This window comes from Microtus oregoni, unplaced genomic scaffold (genome assembly GCF_018167655.1).
Source record: "Microtus oregoni isolate MIOR12 unplaced genomic scaffold, Mior012 000011F_ref0000422, whole genome shotgun sequence".
NCBI classification, from domain to species: Eukaryota; Metazoa; Chordata; class Mammalia; order Rodentia; family Cricetidae; genus Microtus; species Microtus oregoni.
The window spans coordinates 54,793,051-54,810,018 of record NW_024543070.1 but is presented as its reverse complement, the minus strand read 5'-3'; the positions used below and the strand labels follow the sequence as shown (position 1 = coordinate 54,810,018).

Below are 16,968 nucleotides of genomic sequence, written 5' to 3'. Positions count from 1 at the left end.
ATTGTGAGGCTGGATCTCACATAACTGGAAACAATAGTTTGAATGAAGTTGTTTTAAAAAAAATACACATTAAGGGAACTAGAGTGATGGCTTAGTAACTTAAGAATGCTTGTTGAGAATTAAGAGGACCATATCCACTGAAGAGGACAGACATCCAGCAAGTGCCTATCACAACAGTTCTAAGGGCTCCAACATCCTTCTTTCGCCTCTACATATACCCCAAAACATACTTGTGTTCATCTATACACAAAGAAAAAATACTTTTAAAAAAGACATTTTAACTAGGTATTAAGGTTTGCAAAAATACGTTTTTTTTTATTTTTAATAGATTTTATTGATTGCTGGCTTGAAGAAGCCATTGATGTGTATGTGCTCCTGTATGTTTTAAGTGTCCTGGGGGGGGGGGTGATTTTGTGCTGTTTCTGATTACTCTTACATATGTAACACCATGAACAGGTTGTGTGTGTGTCCTAATTAAATTGAGTAGCAGTATATTTGCCTAGCTAGAAAATCTGAATTTCTTTTCCTTTTGATTTTAATAGAGAAACTAGATAAGTGACTAGAGAGATCTGATTATTTTGAAAGACAGTTGTCTAGAATGTGAGGACTGGTGAGACCTTAATGTCAATAGGACCCCTTATAACCTGTCTAGTATTAAAAACAGCATGCAAACAGAAAGCCTGGCAATTTTTTACACACACACACACACACACACACACACACACACACGGGCTATCTCATAATACCACACAGGCAGTCTGAAACTGCTAAGAGCTAGAAACAGGGAGCAAGCCTCTGCTTCATCGCAGTGTCCAGATACCTACAATGTCAGCAAATCCATAAAGTAAGACAGCTTTAGGTAATGAGGACTGTTAAATAAGAACAGAACAACACATGATGAGGCTGGTGGTGCCATTTGTCCCTGGTTGTCCTGTTGAGTTCTAGAGACCTTGTGGAAATAGCCTGTCCCCTGAAGAAGGAAGAAAATTTGTCTGGGTAGATGGGGTATGCTTCGAAGAGAGGATGGACTTGGGGGCTGAAGGATGGCAACAAAGTGAGAAAATTTTAAATGATAAATGACAGTTTTCTCTAGATAGTGCAGTGTTCACTCTGGTTACTATGGAGATTAGATTGTAGGCATAAGAGTAAATAACTACAGAACATGAAAATAAAGTGATAAGCGAACTCCCAGTTTCTTTAAAGACAATAACAAAGTGTTATTAATTTTTGCTATTTATGTGAAGGTGGGTGGACTCATGGAGAGTTCAGAGGACTTCATCAAATGTTACTAAGAAAGGGTCAGCACCATTTGCTGTGTGGGAACTCTGCTCTTTCTATCTGTGAATCAGATACTAACTCATAGCTTTAGGTAACTGCAAAATAAGCAGTAACAAAAACTACTTAAGACCTGTGGTTTAGGTGTAATACTGAGGAACTAAATCTAAAAATAAGAACAAAACAGATTGTTGTTCACCTTAGGCCAGATTTCTTCCTGTTTAGTCCACATGTGTGCCAGCCCTGCCTTTTTGTTTGATAGCTGCTTAGATCTCTTGGCCACGCTCATGTTCACTAATGATTTGCATGGGGAAAGCTTGTCTCTGTTAGTAAACACTTGCTCAAGTGTTTTGCTCTTTTAATTCCAGCCACATCTCGGATCAGCGACGCACACTTAGCGGACACAATGATTGGCAAAGCAGTGGAGCACATGTTTGAAACAGAGGATGGCTCTAAAGATGAGTGGAGGGGGATGGTCTTGGCACGGGCACCTGTCATGAACACATGGTTTTACATCACCTATGAGAAAGACCCTGTCTTGTACATGTACCAGCTCCTAGATGATTACAAAGAAGGCGATCTCCGCATCATGCCTGATTCTAGTAAGTTGGCCACATCAGCAACTTTTGGGTTTGGTGATTTGAAAGGAATTAATATTTTAGCTAAAGTATTTGAGTAATGGATTTGCAGGTGTGTTTTTTGTGTGTACAAACTTTTTCTTGTGAGTTTTAGATGATAAAAATGTTAAGTCTTTTGGAAAGGTTATTTAAATTTTTAGAAATACTACAATGGGATTTTTTATTAGTGGAAAGTATGTGACCATGTAGCGGATCAGGTAAATCCATTCCATTGTTTATAGATAGCAGCTGTTTTCTCACCGTCAGTCTGGCTTTTCCTACTTCTTCCTGATTTATTTTGCAGCTGGTCATCTACAGTGATAATTTAATCTGAATATTAGACTTCAGAGAATAGTAGTTTCAGAAAACTTAATTGGAGGCTTAACTCAGTGCTGCAGATGGGGCTTGCCAAGCATGAATGAGGCTCTGAGTTGAATTCCTAGCACACAACAAAACAAAACTGAACCGGGGAGGGAACTTTCTGTAGCAGCTAGATCACAGACAAAGTGAGAATGGTGGAGCTAATGTGGGGTGACCTGGTTTTGGAAGCTTGGTTTTTGTTCTTTGAGAAAGTCTCATGTAGCAGAAGTTGACCCAGAATTTACTTTATAACTCAAACTGGCCTTAAACTCAGTCCTCCTGCCTCAGGCTCCAGAATGCTGGGACTAACAGGAATGCATCCCTGTGCCCAGGCAGGTTTTGCTTCAGAACACTGTCCCATCAGAAACCGCCCGTCACCACCCCCCACCTTTTGAGAGGCACATCTTGATTTTTCTGCTTAGTTGAATTCCTGATCGCCCTGTTTTCCACTGTGCCCAGCTTTTTTATTTCTCATCTCCCTATCTTTACTCACAGCCTAAGCAGCTGTGAATACGTTGACTTTCTGGATACATTTTCTTGTTGTGGACCCCACGGGAATGGATTTTATGGGACCTTTTGTGACTTAGTTTTTTTGTTTCACATGATTCCAGGGTTTCCTCGTGTTGGACCATGCTTTAGGATTTCATCCTTTATAAATAGTGTTCAAGTATAAATTATTATATGGAGTATACCCTATTTCATTTGTTTAGCTGTTGATTCATATTTGGGTTGTTACTATGTTTTGGTTTCTATGGATATTGGTGTTTTATAAACATTTGCATCTGAGATTCTCTGTGGAATTTTGAAGTGGAATTGCTGGGTCTTAGTGGCAACTCCAGGTTTCATTGTTTATTGTGTCCTTCACATTGCCTTCAACAGTGGGTGAGGATCTGCTCTCCTCATGTTCTCACCAGCACTCTCTTGTCTTTAAAATTCATCCTAATAGTTCCTCTAGTGAGGATGAAGTAGTCTCCTGGGTGGTTTGCTTTGTTTCCCTGGTGACTACTGATATCACAGGGATTTTTGTGTGCTTACTGTACATTTGTGTATCTCTGGTGATATGATTGTTCAGAGTCAGCATTCTAGATACTAGTCTTTTATTAGAAATCAGGTTTATTATGTTCTTCTGTGGGCTCTCTTTTCACTTGGCAATGTCCCCCAGAGTTGCAACAGAGTCATGCTATGTCTCTTAGGCTGGCCTGCACTTTGCCATACAGTCCAGACAGGCCTCAAACTCTCCCATCTTCCTACATTAGCCCCTGGGGTGCTAGGATTACAGGTGTGCATTGCCATTTCATCTCTCTTTTCACTTCTTTGATTGATCTTTGATACCCAAGTTTTTAACTTTCAGGCCCAGTTCATCTGTTTCTTTTGTTAATTTTGCTTTTGGTGTCTTAAACATTGCAAATTTTGTAACTGGATTTTTATTATTATTAAAATGTGGTATAGCGTGAAGTGAGGATGTAAGAGTTCAATTCATTCTTTTTCATGTAGCTTCCCTTGGACTTAGCTCTGCTTGTTGAAAAGACTATTCTTTCCTCCATAGAATGGTTTTGGCACCTTGTTGAAAATCATTTGGCTGTGGATACGTGAATGTGTCTGGACCCCAGTTCTGTTCTCCCGTTTCTATGTCTGTCCTTGCAGATCCCATACTGTCTTCATTGCATTGCTTTGTAGTAAGTATTGACATCAGAAGTACGAGACCCCTCTCTACTGCTTCTTAGGACTGTCCTGGCTGTTCTCGGTATCTTGCAGTTGCATATGAATTTTAAAATTAGTTTGCTAATTTTCATAAAGAATTCTGTTGGGGTGCTGATGACATCGGTGTTGTCTGTCTGCAGAATATACTGCCCTCTCATGTTCATAAATAGTAGCAAGTCTTTCAGTCTGCAAGTGAGGATGCTTTTTAAAACTTTGAGCTTTGTGATGGTTTTCAACCAAGTTTTATAATTTTCAGAGTCTAAACATTTCCTTTCTTTTGCCACTAAGAAATTTTTTTAAGTTACTATAAGTGGAATTGTTTTCTTAATGTGATTTTTGGATAATCCTGTTTATTTATTAATTAGTTTTTGTTTTGTTTCGAAACAGTGTCTTGCTATTTAACCAAGACCTCAAACTCAAGATTCTCTATCCCAGCCTCCTGAGAGCTAGGATTGTAGGCATAAACCTCCATCTACATCAGGCTGAACCTTTTCTGAAAGGACTGTTTCCTCAGACATGTGGACCCGTGCGTGGCCTGAGACATTGTGGTTAGCAAACACTGTTAGTGTTATGATGGTCATTTCAATTTCTTTTTAAAAGACGTTTTTCTATGAAGAAGTCCATTAAGGAACTTACTGATAACGCTTATCTGGTCTGGAATGACTACTTAATTTTTTATTAAAGTTTGTTCATTTTTACAAAGAAAATTATTTGTATACTCTAGGATTTATGTTCTGAAGAGTGTTCTTTAAAAGCATTCTCCAACTGTAGAGGAAGATCCATCAAAACAAGTGCTGTTGTGCTAAGAATAGACGTGCAAGGCCTCCACACATAATGCTACAACTTTTCCAGCCACTTCTTAATCTTCTCGTGCCTTCCCAAACTTCTTCGTTTCTTGTCAGTTGTGTGGAGGTTATCTCCTGTTAGAATAGTACTGATGTTCTGGTAAACTCTGAAGCAGCCATGTCCCTGCGGTTTGAATCCGGTCCCTTTGCTGGCTAAGTAAGCTTCAGTAGAAGTGTAGACCCTCGGAGCTCCTGTCAAATCAGCTGGCATCATGCTTTTGGAATCCCTTGGTAAACTTGGAAGTTTCTGTGGAAATGTGAGGTGATATAGAGCAGTGCCGCCTGCAGGAAAGGAAGTTTTGAGGAGAAGGTACTTTTTTCACTCTGCTTTAAAAGAACTGATCATGTGCAGGGTTTAGTTTATATTGTGTATTTGTACCAGAATCACTGTGGTGGGTCTCAGATAGTCATTGAGTTAGTGGCTTGCTGTAGTTGGAGGGGAGATGTTAATGTAGACATGCTACATACACCACACTAGGAAGCTGTGTTAGTAGACTTCTGTACCTCAGTCATGCCGAGGTCACAGAGACTGTTTGCTCACCTGAGATCTGGCCAGCCTGAAGCCCATCTGCTTCTCTAAAAGCGTGGCTCTTCTCTGAACCTCTAAGGAGTGCTTTAAAATGTCTAGTGACTGCTTTGTGTCCCCACCGCACTTTGTTTTGTTTTGGTTAGTGGTGGCTTGTTGTCATTCTGTGTTTTCCCAGAGGTAACTGCAACCTGAGGCTCTTGTGGATGGATGGTACAGGTACCTGGGCCGTCCTCAGAGATCTGTTGTTCTGTTTTCCTGGTCTGGGTGGAGTTCACCTAGTGCTTGCTTGTAAAGTGTGGAGATTTTATTAAAATTATTCTGAAACTGCGTGGAAGATGGTTAGAATGCATTGAAGTTGAGGAGAAGGAGCTTTCAGACTCACAGGTAAACCCCAGTGATGCCTCAACATTTTAAGCGAGCAGCATGTTCTCAGGAAGCCCTGCAGGAAAGTCTATTTCAAAGCCATTTAAGGTTAATTTTAGAAAATTGCAGTTATAATTTAATTTGATCCCAAGGAGTTTGGGTTATAATTTTAAAATCATTCATATATCTGTCTGGATGAGGTTCACAGTAAACCATGTGAGTGGTGTTTTGCTAAAGTACATCTCAGCTATTAATTTCTGGACTGCCTTGGCCATTTTGGTGCGTTCTCATAGATGACTAATTGGGACGTTGACCATGTGCCTGAAATATTTAGAGAGTGACCCTTTAAGAAAGTGTTGACCAGATCGTGATGAACTCAGGATATCTTAAGTCTTTATATTTGTTGCTAAATGCAGTAGTGATATATCTAAATATTGACTTTTTTTTTCTTTTAAATACAGATGATTCGCCTCCAGCAGAAAGGGAGCCAGGAGAAGTTGTGGACAGCCTGGTAGGCAAGCAAGTGGAATATGCCAAAGAAGATGGCTCGAAAAGGACTGGCATGGTCATCCACCAAGTAGAGGCCAAACCCTCTGTCTATTTCATCAAGTTTGATGATGACTTCCATATTTACGTCTACGATTTGGTGAAAACGTCCTAGATGTCATCACAAGCTTTGCCAAATTTGTGGAACTATTAAATGTATAATTTGTAGACATAAAGACTTGATTGCTTTCCAGTTTAATGAAAGCTTAGATGTCCCTGCGAACCCACAATCTCCACCAGCAGAGCTGGTGTTGTTCTGAATAGTGCAGACTGATTCGAACACAAGGCATCTATGAGGGGAGTACTCCCTCTTCAGAGCATCTGTGAGGGGAGTCCTCCCTCTTCAAGGCATCTGTGTGAGGGGGGTCCTCCCCCTTACAAGAAGGCTGTCTGTTGGGGGTTACAAGCAAGGTGGTAAAAGTTAAGCTAGTATTATAGTCATTTAAATCTGGATAAGTTGTAACCATTTTCCCCATCACTTTGACACACTGTCTTATTCTGCTGCCACAATGCAAGCATAGTTTGTTATTTTTGTTACTGCCTTTTTTGAGAGATTATGTATCTATAGCTACCTGTCTAGATCTGCATCTGTGTGCCTATGTATATATTATACACACACACAGGCACTCACCGCTGGCACTCCTTTCCTTGTGGAGTGTGTGTGGGGGGGGGTGATAATGTTTTCTCCAGTTCAACAGGAGTGCTTGACCCAAGTCAGTCGTATTTATAATATGGCTTTGTTTAAAATTAAATTTGGGCACGGAAAGCACACAGGGACATTAGGTTGTTTCAAAGGTCAGAATTCAGAGTACCATTTTAATCTGGAGGCTTTTAGCTATGAGTCCAGGTATAAATTAGCCATAAACCGTCAACAACCCACAGTAGAATTTAGTAAACTGTTAAGAAATCTGGGTAAAAGGCTGCCTTCAATTCGAAGCTTTGTTTTCTATGTTTCGTTTGTTTCTTGTTTCCTTTATTATTATTGTTGTTGTTGTTGTTGTTGTTGCTGTTGTTACTCTTTAATCATAAGTACTTTTAAAATAAAGCCCAGGTCCTTGGTTCACATGGAACAATGTCAATGTGCTTGTGGACGGCACATTGGTCTATTTGTATGCTTCCAGTCATCAGGATTTTAGTACATGGATTTAGAAGGCAACAATATAACAGTGGTTTGTATATGTGGTAAATTCCTGCAAAAACAGTACATTGGTATTAGAAATGTGAGTTTTAAAGTATGGCACTGTTGCCTTCTGCTAAGTTCTCTGGGGCTTTTTAGTTTTTATTACTGTTACTGTTGATATATGATTGTGGTCAGAAGGCCTCTTCTTCTCCCCTTCCCTTCCTGCTCTTCTTCCTCCTGGCCCTTCCCTCTCCAGTGAATGTTGGACAAATATGGCTTCTTGCCTTGACCCTGTTGTGGCGGTGTCTGTTCTTGCTCCAGGTGTGCTGTTCATGCGGGTTTATTCCCTCTGTGGCCCTGGGCTTTGCATGTGCATTATATGTTATGGTGGAAGGCTGTCATGCTAGCTGGCTTGTGGGTGAATAGCAGCTCTTGGCCACTGGGTGCATTTGTGATTTGTTCTGTAAGGTTGTTTGAAGCTGAGATGGAACTGAAAATGTGGTTGATTGGCTCACCTAACATCTGCTTGGTCTTGCTTGTTTTGGAAGATCCCCAGTGACCTGTCAGCTGGGAGAAAGATGATTTGTAAAACCAGTCTCTTTGTAGAGTTTGAAAATCCTTTCTGTGCCTGGACAGATGTGGATACTGTCAAGCACACACCAGAGCTTTGGCCTAGTGTAGGTCTGCTACCTTGTTGGGGCTCTTCCTGATGTAAGAAATCATTCCATGATTCAAGGAGCATGGTTACTGGATACCCATGTATGTAGTCTTCACAGAGGCTAACAACCTCATGCTTCTGGATGGTCACAACTGCTCACCATGTTAACACAGTACCTCAGTTCTGTCCCTGGCTGCAATCACCCTGTGCTCAGTGTTTTCCCAAAGGGACCCAGGGACAAGCTTCTCAATGCAGTGTGATATACCCTAGTCTTCAGTGCTTCTAGCGTATGTGACCGGGTGTCGTCGTGCATGTAAATCTGAGCTGAGTCTGACTCCTAGGGCGTATACTGACATCTGTGCCACAAGTGGGTGAGTGCAGAACATAGTGTGGTGACTGGAAAGGAGTGTTCATTTCGAAATGTCCCTAGGGCTGGATCTGTTTAGATGTGTCTGCCGTTATCTGATGATTGCATTGTGGTTTTCTGCAAGCAGCCCACATTAGTTTGGTTACCCGTGAACTCCTGGTCCAGAGGAATACAACATGATGATGTTGATAACTTTGATCACTATTCTTTTTATTGCCTTTACGTGAGGCTGAGGGAAGGGGAAGGTTTTTGTTTGTTTGTTTGTATTTTTATTGTTTTTCCATCCTCCCCCACTCTTTTCTTTTGGTGGCTTCCACCACTCTCCTCCTGAGCCTGCCACCTCGGGCTTCCCTTAGGCTCACAGTTCAGATCTGCATGCATTGCTTGCATTGTTCTGGTATCTGAATGTTGATTCCTCATTTAGGAGTTCAACATTAATTTCCAAAATTATGGGGCTTGTGGCAACACAAGGCGTGAATCTGTGTATAAAATTTATTGGCCTTCCTCACTTACCTGCTCTAGTATCGTATCGTGTGTGCGTGCGTATGTGACGTCAGGCTGCCACGTAAACTTCAGAGAAGAACCTTAAAGCAGACCATCCTTTTTTGCATGCTCTCTTCTAAGTAGAATGTTCAGTGTAACTAAGTAAAATTGCATGTTAAAGAGACTTAGGTTCTTTCTTTCTTTCTTTCTTTGGATTTGCTTTTGGTTTCCTGTATATTTGCTTACTGTGCTGTTCTAGTGGTTGTAGGGTAAAGACGCACTGGTGAAGCAGTCGTAGCGCTGACAGAAGGTGATTCCAGTTGTATATGTCACACAGCACTCGAAGGGACTGTGCACGCTCTAAAAATCACAGTTGCTTCTAAGCCAGATTTCATTTCTTTTCTTGTTTTATGTGCCAAACCCCGAAGTGCATTGGGCCTGAATCTCTGAACACTGTTGACCCATTAGAAAGAAGACTGCGCTGATTGTCACAGATTGTAGTGCCTGAAAACACTTACGCTGATTGTCCAAGAGATGAGAGTCCTCCAAAGATGACACAGGAAAAATTACTCAAAATAATCATGGTTGAAATTTCTGTGTTCCTTGGGAATGCTGCACTCTGTGTATTCTCCTTCATTGGTGCAGTTCGGATGAATGAGTAGAGTTCAGAGGTCTTCGTGTTCACGTTTAAAACTAGATAAATGACCTCATTTTTTTGAGCTTGAATTCATTTTTAATTTTAACTTTATTTTATACAACGTGTAGACAGTTCCCTGTTCTCTGCATTTAGAAGTATACACAGTACAACTGTTAATTCTGTAAGTAATTTTTATAATTATGATGTAACTCTATCCTTCCTTAAAACATTCAAAATAAACCCTTTATGTGCAACTTCTGACTGAACTTTGTGCTGCTGTGTTGAATCTCTTTCTGAAGTCAGATGGCGTTTCCACACATGGCAATGTCAGGCTTGACAGCAACAGAAGGAAATGTACGTTTGCTTAAACAGTGACAGTAGTCCAGTCAGTGGAAGGAAGTTGTCAGCATTCCGTGCACCTAAGTGATATTAATGAGAAATGTTAGTTAATTGTGACTTTAAACTTAAAAATTTACTATACATAGAACTCAGTAATGTGTCTTGAATATTTTCTAACCTCCCCATCCTTTGATTACTGACTATAGTGCTTTCATTTATATTTAAATACCAGTCATTGAGACTTGGTAGTACAAGATGCCTTTATTACCTGTGTCTGTCTCTTGGTAATTTTAATTCATACTAAGTAGAGAATTAATAATGTTCTTAAATAGGTTTTTTTTTTTTTTAAAAAAAAATGTCTCTTACTAATTCTGACAAACGGAACTCGTGTTTAAGGCTTGGTTGGGGAAATCCATGCATTCCTCTGCTGTTAGAATAGTTGGTACTTGGTGGCTTCAGGACTTGATGCTGCCATAGCCACAGTGCTTACTGCGTGGCTGAGGGTCAGGCCTGCCAGGCTCTTGGGTGGGGGAACTGCAGTGAGAGAAAGGAATGGGCTTTGGGATTCAGTCTGGCTTTCATAACTTTCTTTGCTGAAGGCACATGGCTCACTGATGGGTACTGAAGGTGCAACTCAGTAAATGTTTTCTGGAAAAAGGAACAGTTTAGTCTGCAGGTTGGGTACCGAAGGGCAGTGAAAATCACGTCTGTGTTTGAGTAAACTGTGACCCTGTGGGAAACTTGGAGTCTTGTTCTCCCTTCTTCTCTTGGTGCAGCTAAAACCTGGTGGTGAAATCATTTGACACTAAGACTTGAATGGATCCTTAGAAAGGGCCTCGCTGATAGCTTGTTTTGTCATTTCGTTACCAGTAGTCCTTTCCTTCCTCCTTTGCAGAGGAAGGCAGGACAGGCATGGGGGCTGTGTCAGGATTTTAGGGGCGTGCAGACTTAGCCTGTTTTGTCTAGCTCTCTCTCTCAATGCCAACCACTTCAGTCATCAGTATTATGATATCCTCTAAAGCTCCTTTTTGTAGACACATGAATTGATGCATATGTGTATGTCTGTATTTTGAGGCAAAGATTCGCTTTAGCCCAGGCTGGCCTTAAATTCATGACTGTCTTCCTAGATGCGGAGCTTAAAGGTATGAGTCACCACCACCCTGGCAAAAAAAGTATTTTGAACTTAATTTAAAGTTGTCTTGGTCTCTAGAATCCAGGCCTTTGTTTCTCTATATTATTAAGAACTTGTTCCAAAGTTGCTTTTTATCCGTTTGCTCTCCGGGTGGGTTTGTGTGTGTTCTTCAGTTGGGTTTGTGTGTGTTCTGTGTGTACTTGTTAGTGGGGGTGCACCTGGAGGTAGGAATCAGGTGGGTGTATCTTGATTTCATGTTCTGTTTGAAACAGAAGAGCTTTGCAGTCACCAGTTCAGCTAGGCTAGCCGGCCATGTGTTCTGGAAATCCAGATTGAAGTCCTGCGCCAGACACTTTCCAGACCAAATTATCTCTCCAGCTCCCCCCCCCCCTTTTTTTGACTCTCTCATGTAGCCCAGGTTGGTCCCAAACTCCTAATCCCCCTGCTTCCACCTCCTGAGTTCTGTGATTGCAGGCATGTACCGCCATACCTAGTCCAGTGTTGTTTTTATATCATATAATTAGAAGTGAATTTCTTAGGCCCAGGCTTTGCCTTCTCGTACTAATTTTTATGCTGAGTGGTTTGTCCTATGTCCTACACCAGTTTCCAGCCTGCAGTGTTTCAGAGAAGCAGCCATTCCAGATTGACAGCTGCCTTTGAAGACTGGATTTAGTAAACCATGTAGCAGGTGGGTCTGATATTTTCTCGACACCTAAGATTGCCTTAAAATGATGTGTTTTCTACTTAGTCGAGTGAGATATCATTGTCCCTGCCAGCCCAGCATGAACAATCCTCTACCTGCATGTCCTGACATCCGTTGGCTGTCAGAATAGTTGAGTAGGCTTGCTCAGCTGAGTGTTGAAATGTCATAGCTCCTTTCACTTTGTACTTCCTCAGAGAACTAGGTTTTAGGTACTGCATGAACTACCCAAAGTCCATTAGAGTAAGAGTGGCCCATTGTATACATGACTTTAGAGTTCTGTTTATGCATTGGAACTGATGAGAAAGGGTTGGGGGCTATTATTAAACCTCGAAATTCACATAGACAACTTTGCTGATGACTCAGGATTGGGGTGCAGCCTTCTGAATTGTCTTTATATACAGATTCAAACCTGCAAAATAGCATTGAAATTTCTTGCCCTGAATTTGGACTTTGTAAGGTTTGGCATTCACTGGGACAGCCGGGAAGAGGGACAGCACCTGCAGCTTGTTCTTGCAGTTTGTCTTGGTGCTGTGTTAACTCTGGGTGTGTGCTCTTTACCAGGAACCTGTCCTTTAGTTTTGTTTTTAGTGGGGGAAGGGGAGGTACTCTTGTGCCACAGGTAGTTGTGGAAGCTGACAGTGGGGGCACCTGGCTAGAGGCCGAAGCCTTTCAGAGTGGCATTCTGACCTCTAGAGGAGAGCCGCTTTCCTCCAGGTGTGGCACAAGAGCACGGCATCCCCCTTGATCCATTGTGTCAGCCCTCTGGTAGATTCCAAATAGCTCATCCTCGCAGAGGTTTGAAAGTTTGTGCTCCTAGAAGCTCCTAGAAGAAAATTCCCTGAGTCAACATTTACCTTAGATTGGATGTTGATGGCTGAAAATCAATGGTATGCATTTGTTGTGGCTCTTCTCCTCTTCCCAACTGGAAAACTAGCCGCTTTGTTGCAGTCTCTTTCTAATTTAATGGATACCTCAAGTGCTTAATTTTTTTTTTTAATTTTAAAATTCTGAGGTGTAATTGTAAAATGCCATATTCTTCCCCTGGGGCTTGGTCATGTGAACCATGTATGCAGGTAGCAGCAGCAGCAGCAACAGCAAATGTTTGGTCCTTTTGCAAGAGAAGACAGTAGATTGCCTCTCAGGAGGATTAACAGTTTCATGGTTTAGAAAGCACAGCTGGAACTGTTGAGACTTGCTTAGGGTAGAGTTTCAGATGTTAATGTCCTCCAAGTCTTCAGCAGCCATGTGCATGTCAGAGGACAGTTTGTGGGAGTTAGTCCTGACCTCACACTGAAGTCAGGTGTCAGATTTGTCAGCCAGGACCTTCCCACTGAGCCGTCTTGATGGTCTCCCTGTGTGACTTCAGTGCTCTTCAGATGCTAAAACTGTTTTGTTTGCTGCTTTGGTTTATTCATTCTCTCCTTTTCACTTTGTATATCCCTATCCCTCACCTCCAATTCTCAGACGACCTCAAACTACCTCCTGTGGTAGAATACGAGTGTTGCCATCACATTCAGGTGCCCTGCCAACTGAGCTACATCCCTTACTAGTGCTCTCTCCCAAAGGTCAGGCATATGCAAATAGTTTTATTCACTTAAAATCTTAATGGGCTTTTCTAGAAGACCTGGATTCAGTTCTCAGGACTGACATAGAAACTCAGAACTGTCTGTACCTCCAGTTCCAGGAACTCTGACATCTTACACCAGTGCACTAAAATAAATTATTAGAAATTAAAAAAACTTTAATGGAACAAAATAAATACGGCTATTCTTGCTAGGTCTCCATTGTGAATTTTCAACTTGAATGTTGAAGATTACTTTTTGTCCCACAGATAAATGTGAACTGACAAAGTGTAGGACCATTTTCCCTCAGAGGCAGTGAGCAGAAATGGCTTCTGAGATTGTTTCTTGCACCATTTGAGGGGACTTTGTTTGTTCTTTTGAGACAGTCAATGCTTGATATATTCTAGTCTGGCTTTGAACACATATATATTGCTAAGGACAACCTTGATCCTCTTGCCTTCACCTCGTTAGTGCTGGGATCCCAAATGTGCACCAGTATGCCAGGTTTCTATGGTGTTGATACTCAAACCAGGGATGTGATGACAAGCACTCTGCCCACTGAGCCACAGCTGCTGTCACATGTTGGGCATCTTAATCCCTTACTTCCTTCAGCACAAGCCTCGGTGCAGCATTAAATTTCTGGTGATCTTTTTCTCCTTGGTCTGTTCATTTTACATTTTCTTTTTCTGTCCTGTTTGCTATTTTTCATTATAGATTTGCATAAGAATGATTACCAATAACCACGTGACGGTCAATATGAGGCTATCTTGAGCTCTTCTCCACTGAAAAGGTTACTCCGTTATTTTTAAATTTAGCCTTGGGCATGTTCTCAGGACAAAGGCACAAAGAAGCCACTTTCTTTGCCAAAATATCACGAGTGGTCTCAACCTGTTGCTAATGTTGTCCGTGTCTCCCCCCCCCCCCCCCCCCCCATCTGAAACCTCTTGAGCCAGGCCTCCAGAGCCCACATAGCTCTCAACACTGCTGCCTTTCAAGCTGGATAGATGGCCCGTTGAGCTGTGCTGGCAGCAGTCAACCACTTCCTGATGCAGAGTAGCAGAGCCCTCCACACCAGCATGCTCAGGCATTCCCGACAGTGCTCTGTTCCTGTTGCTGTGATAAAGTGAAGGCAGCCTGTAGAAGGAGGGGCTTTATTTGGGCTTAGGGTTCAAGACTTAAGAGTCCATCACATCATGGTGGGGCGGCAGCAGGTAGGCATGGCAACTGAACTAACAAGGTTTATATCTTGAACCACAAGCAAAGAGGGGTAAGTTGGAATTGGGCGTGTGTTTTAAACCTCAAAGCCCCCTTCCCCCCAATTGACATACTTCATTCAGCAAGGCCACACCTCTTAAACTTACCCACACAGTGTCACTGACTAGAGTAAGTATTCATATGTTAGAGTCTATGGGGGACATTCTCACTTAACCCACTTTACTGTCCATCTTTGTTTTTTGATACATCATCTCACTAAATGTAGAATTTACTGTTTTCTTAGGCTGGTTGGCAGCAAGCTTCTGGGACCCACCCATCTGCATTCCCCCAGCATGGATTACAGATGTGCCGCCCACTACCACACCCAGCGGCACCCAGCTTTCATAGGTTCTAGGGTTCCTCACTCAGGTCTTCATGCGTGTGTGGCAAGCAGTTTCATCCACCAAGCCAGCTTGCTGGCGCGTGTTTCCTTATCCTTTAAAACCACTCTGGTTTTACTGTATCCAAGTGGGTCAGAAGAATGAAGTGCCGGGGTGTGTGTTTGGCTGGGTGCCATATTCAAGGTGACTGAACACCACTACCTGCTTTTGGATGTAGGTTCTCACTCTATCCCACCCTGCCTCGGCCTCTCCTTTGTACAGGGATTCTGATGCACTACCCTGCTTATCCTCGTCCTTCTTAGCACTCCCACTTGTAGAGATGCCAGCTTGATCTGAAACTCACTGCAAAAAGGCTAATACATCCTGAGGGGAAAAGACGTTATAGGGACTTCAGAGAACCAAGGCTGTTTTCATATTTTCTTTACACTGGAGAAAGAAGTGTGGTGGCTTAGACCTGACCTGAGTCAGGATCAGCTCCAGACCTGATGGTTGGGGGTTGTCCTCTCAGGTCTTGATGCATTTGTCCTGTCAGATACCCAGGTTAGACATCCCAGGGAAACAGTGTTTGCAGAACTCCTTCTTGATGAGTTTCTGGAAGATGAAGAGGACTGGAAAGAAAAGGCTTCAGGTCTATTGACAGGACGACTCTGTCTAGATCCTTTTGGTCTGGCCTGTCTAGAACTGACAGGAAGAATAAAGAATTACAAATTTACCTCAGATGGTTCATTAATGAGAACTGAATACATTTCTTGATTCTATGAAGCCAGTTATACCAAATCCAAACAAAACATTATTTAAAAAAAAAAAAGAAAACTGTAGGCCAATATCCCTAGGAATAGTGGAGGTAAAACCATGAGCAATGGCTTGGAGAAAGGCTAAGGTATACAATCAAGTGAGATATATTTAACATTTGAAAACTATTTAGAAAATCAGCTAATCTATGTTAAATATGTGAAGGAGCAGAAGGCCTGGCTGAGCTGGAAAGGGGAGCACGTTTGGTGAGAACGAGCATCTGTGATGAGCCCTGGAAAAGTTAGAAGGGGGTCTCCAGCTGACTGGTGACTGAACAGGAGAGGCTCTTGCTATACAAGCCTGACAGCAGGTCAACAGTTTTTATCCCTGTGGAAGCTGTGGCCTGTCATCAAACTGATGGAACCAAGGTCATATTTCAAGACACAAGTTCAAAGCAGCCAACCCAGAAGAGTCAGCCACCATGAGGTAGAATGCTTCTCAAGTCCTCTGTGTCTGTTACAGGAATTGGTCATAAAAGCTACCCAACCTTTAAAGTTCAGCCTTTTGAAAATGTGTTCTTTGATACCCTGCTAAAAGAAAAATCAGTCACAAAAGCTGCAATATACCTTGATTTTAGCAAATATTTTCATCAAGATTTATGGTCTATAACTTTCAATAGGAACACAAGACCTTAAGCCCAAAAGAGCAGAAAGACACTTTGGACTGGCACAGGTCTTAATGAAAGCCAGGCTAGGTTGATAACAAGAGGCCATAGGCAGACACGGCACCCAAGGACTGTGGAGGCTGAACAGTCTGCTCGGCATACCAAGGACCTCAGGGTAGGCGGCTTCCTCACCTGTGGGATCTGGGTTCAATCCCCAGCTGCTGCAGTGGGGAAAGAGGGTGGGGCTGGAGAAATGGCTAGTGGGTAACAGCTCGTGGTGTTGTACAAGAATCGAGTTTGGTTTCCCAGCACCGTCACCAGGTGTCTCATAGGACCCTGGCCGCTCCTGGCACCTGCAGTCATCCTCTCTCAGCCATAATTCTAAAGGAATACAGAAACAATTTAAGAAGGGGGTCCAATCATGGCTAAAGTATTTTAATAGGAGATTATTATCAACAATTTTATGCTCTTTAGAAAAAATAGTCATCAAAACTCAGTGCAGAAAACATAATTTAAAAATCCTCATATATACTTACTTGCAGCTGTTAAGCTAAATAGCAAAGCCTACCCATAGAGACAGGAGTCAATAAGAGGCCAAGAGAGATGACTTTGAGGATATAGACTACCAAGCTTTCTCATAAACACTGTTTTGATCATCAGCCAAATGGATCCTAATGACAAAATCACAAATCTCAGTTCCTACTTAGTTTTTTTTTTTTTTTTTTTTTTTGGTTTTTCGA

At 42.0% G+C, this 16,968-nt stretch overlaps 1 protein-coding gene across 3 annotated transcripts in view; it reads left to right on the top strand.

The window, feature by feature from the left end:
* Positions 1–7,651, top strand: part of LOC121453173 (spindlin-1) — a 49,166-nt gene extending 41,515 nt beyond the window's left edge. For all 3 annotated transcript variants that reach the window (XM_041659701.1, XM_041659702.1, XM_041659703.1), the window contains exons 5-6: positions 1,644–1,877; positions 6,152–7,651. In XM_041659701.1, the coding sequence (XP_041515635.1) occupies positions 1,644–1,877; positions 6,152–6,351 (434 nt within the window). In that variant the 3' untranslated portion in view covers positions 6,352–7,651. The remainder of the gene's footprint in view (positions 1–1,643; positions 1,878–6,151) is intronic.
* Positions 7,652–16,968: the final 9,317 nt, after the last annotated feature.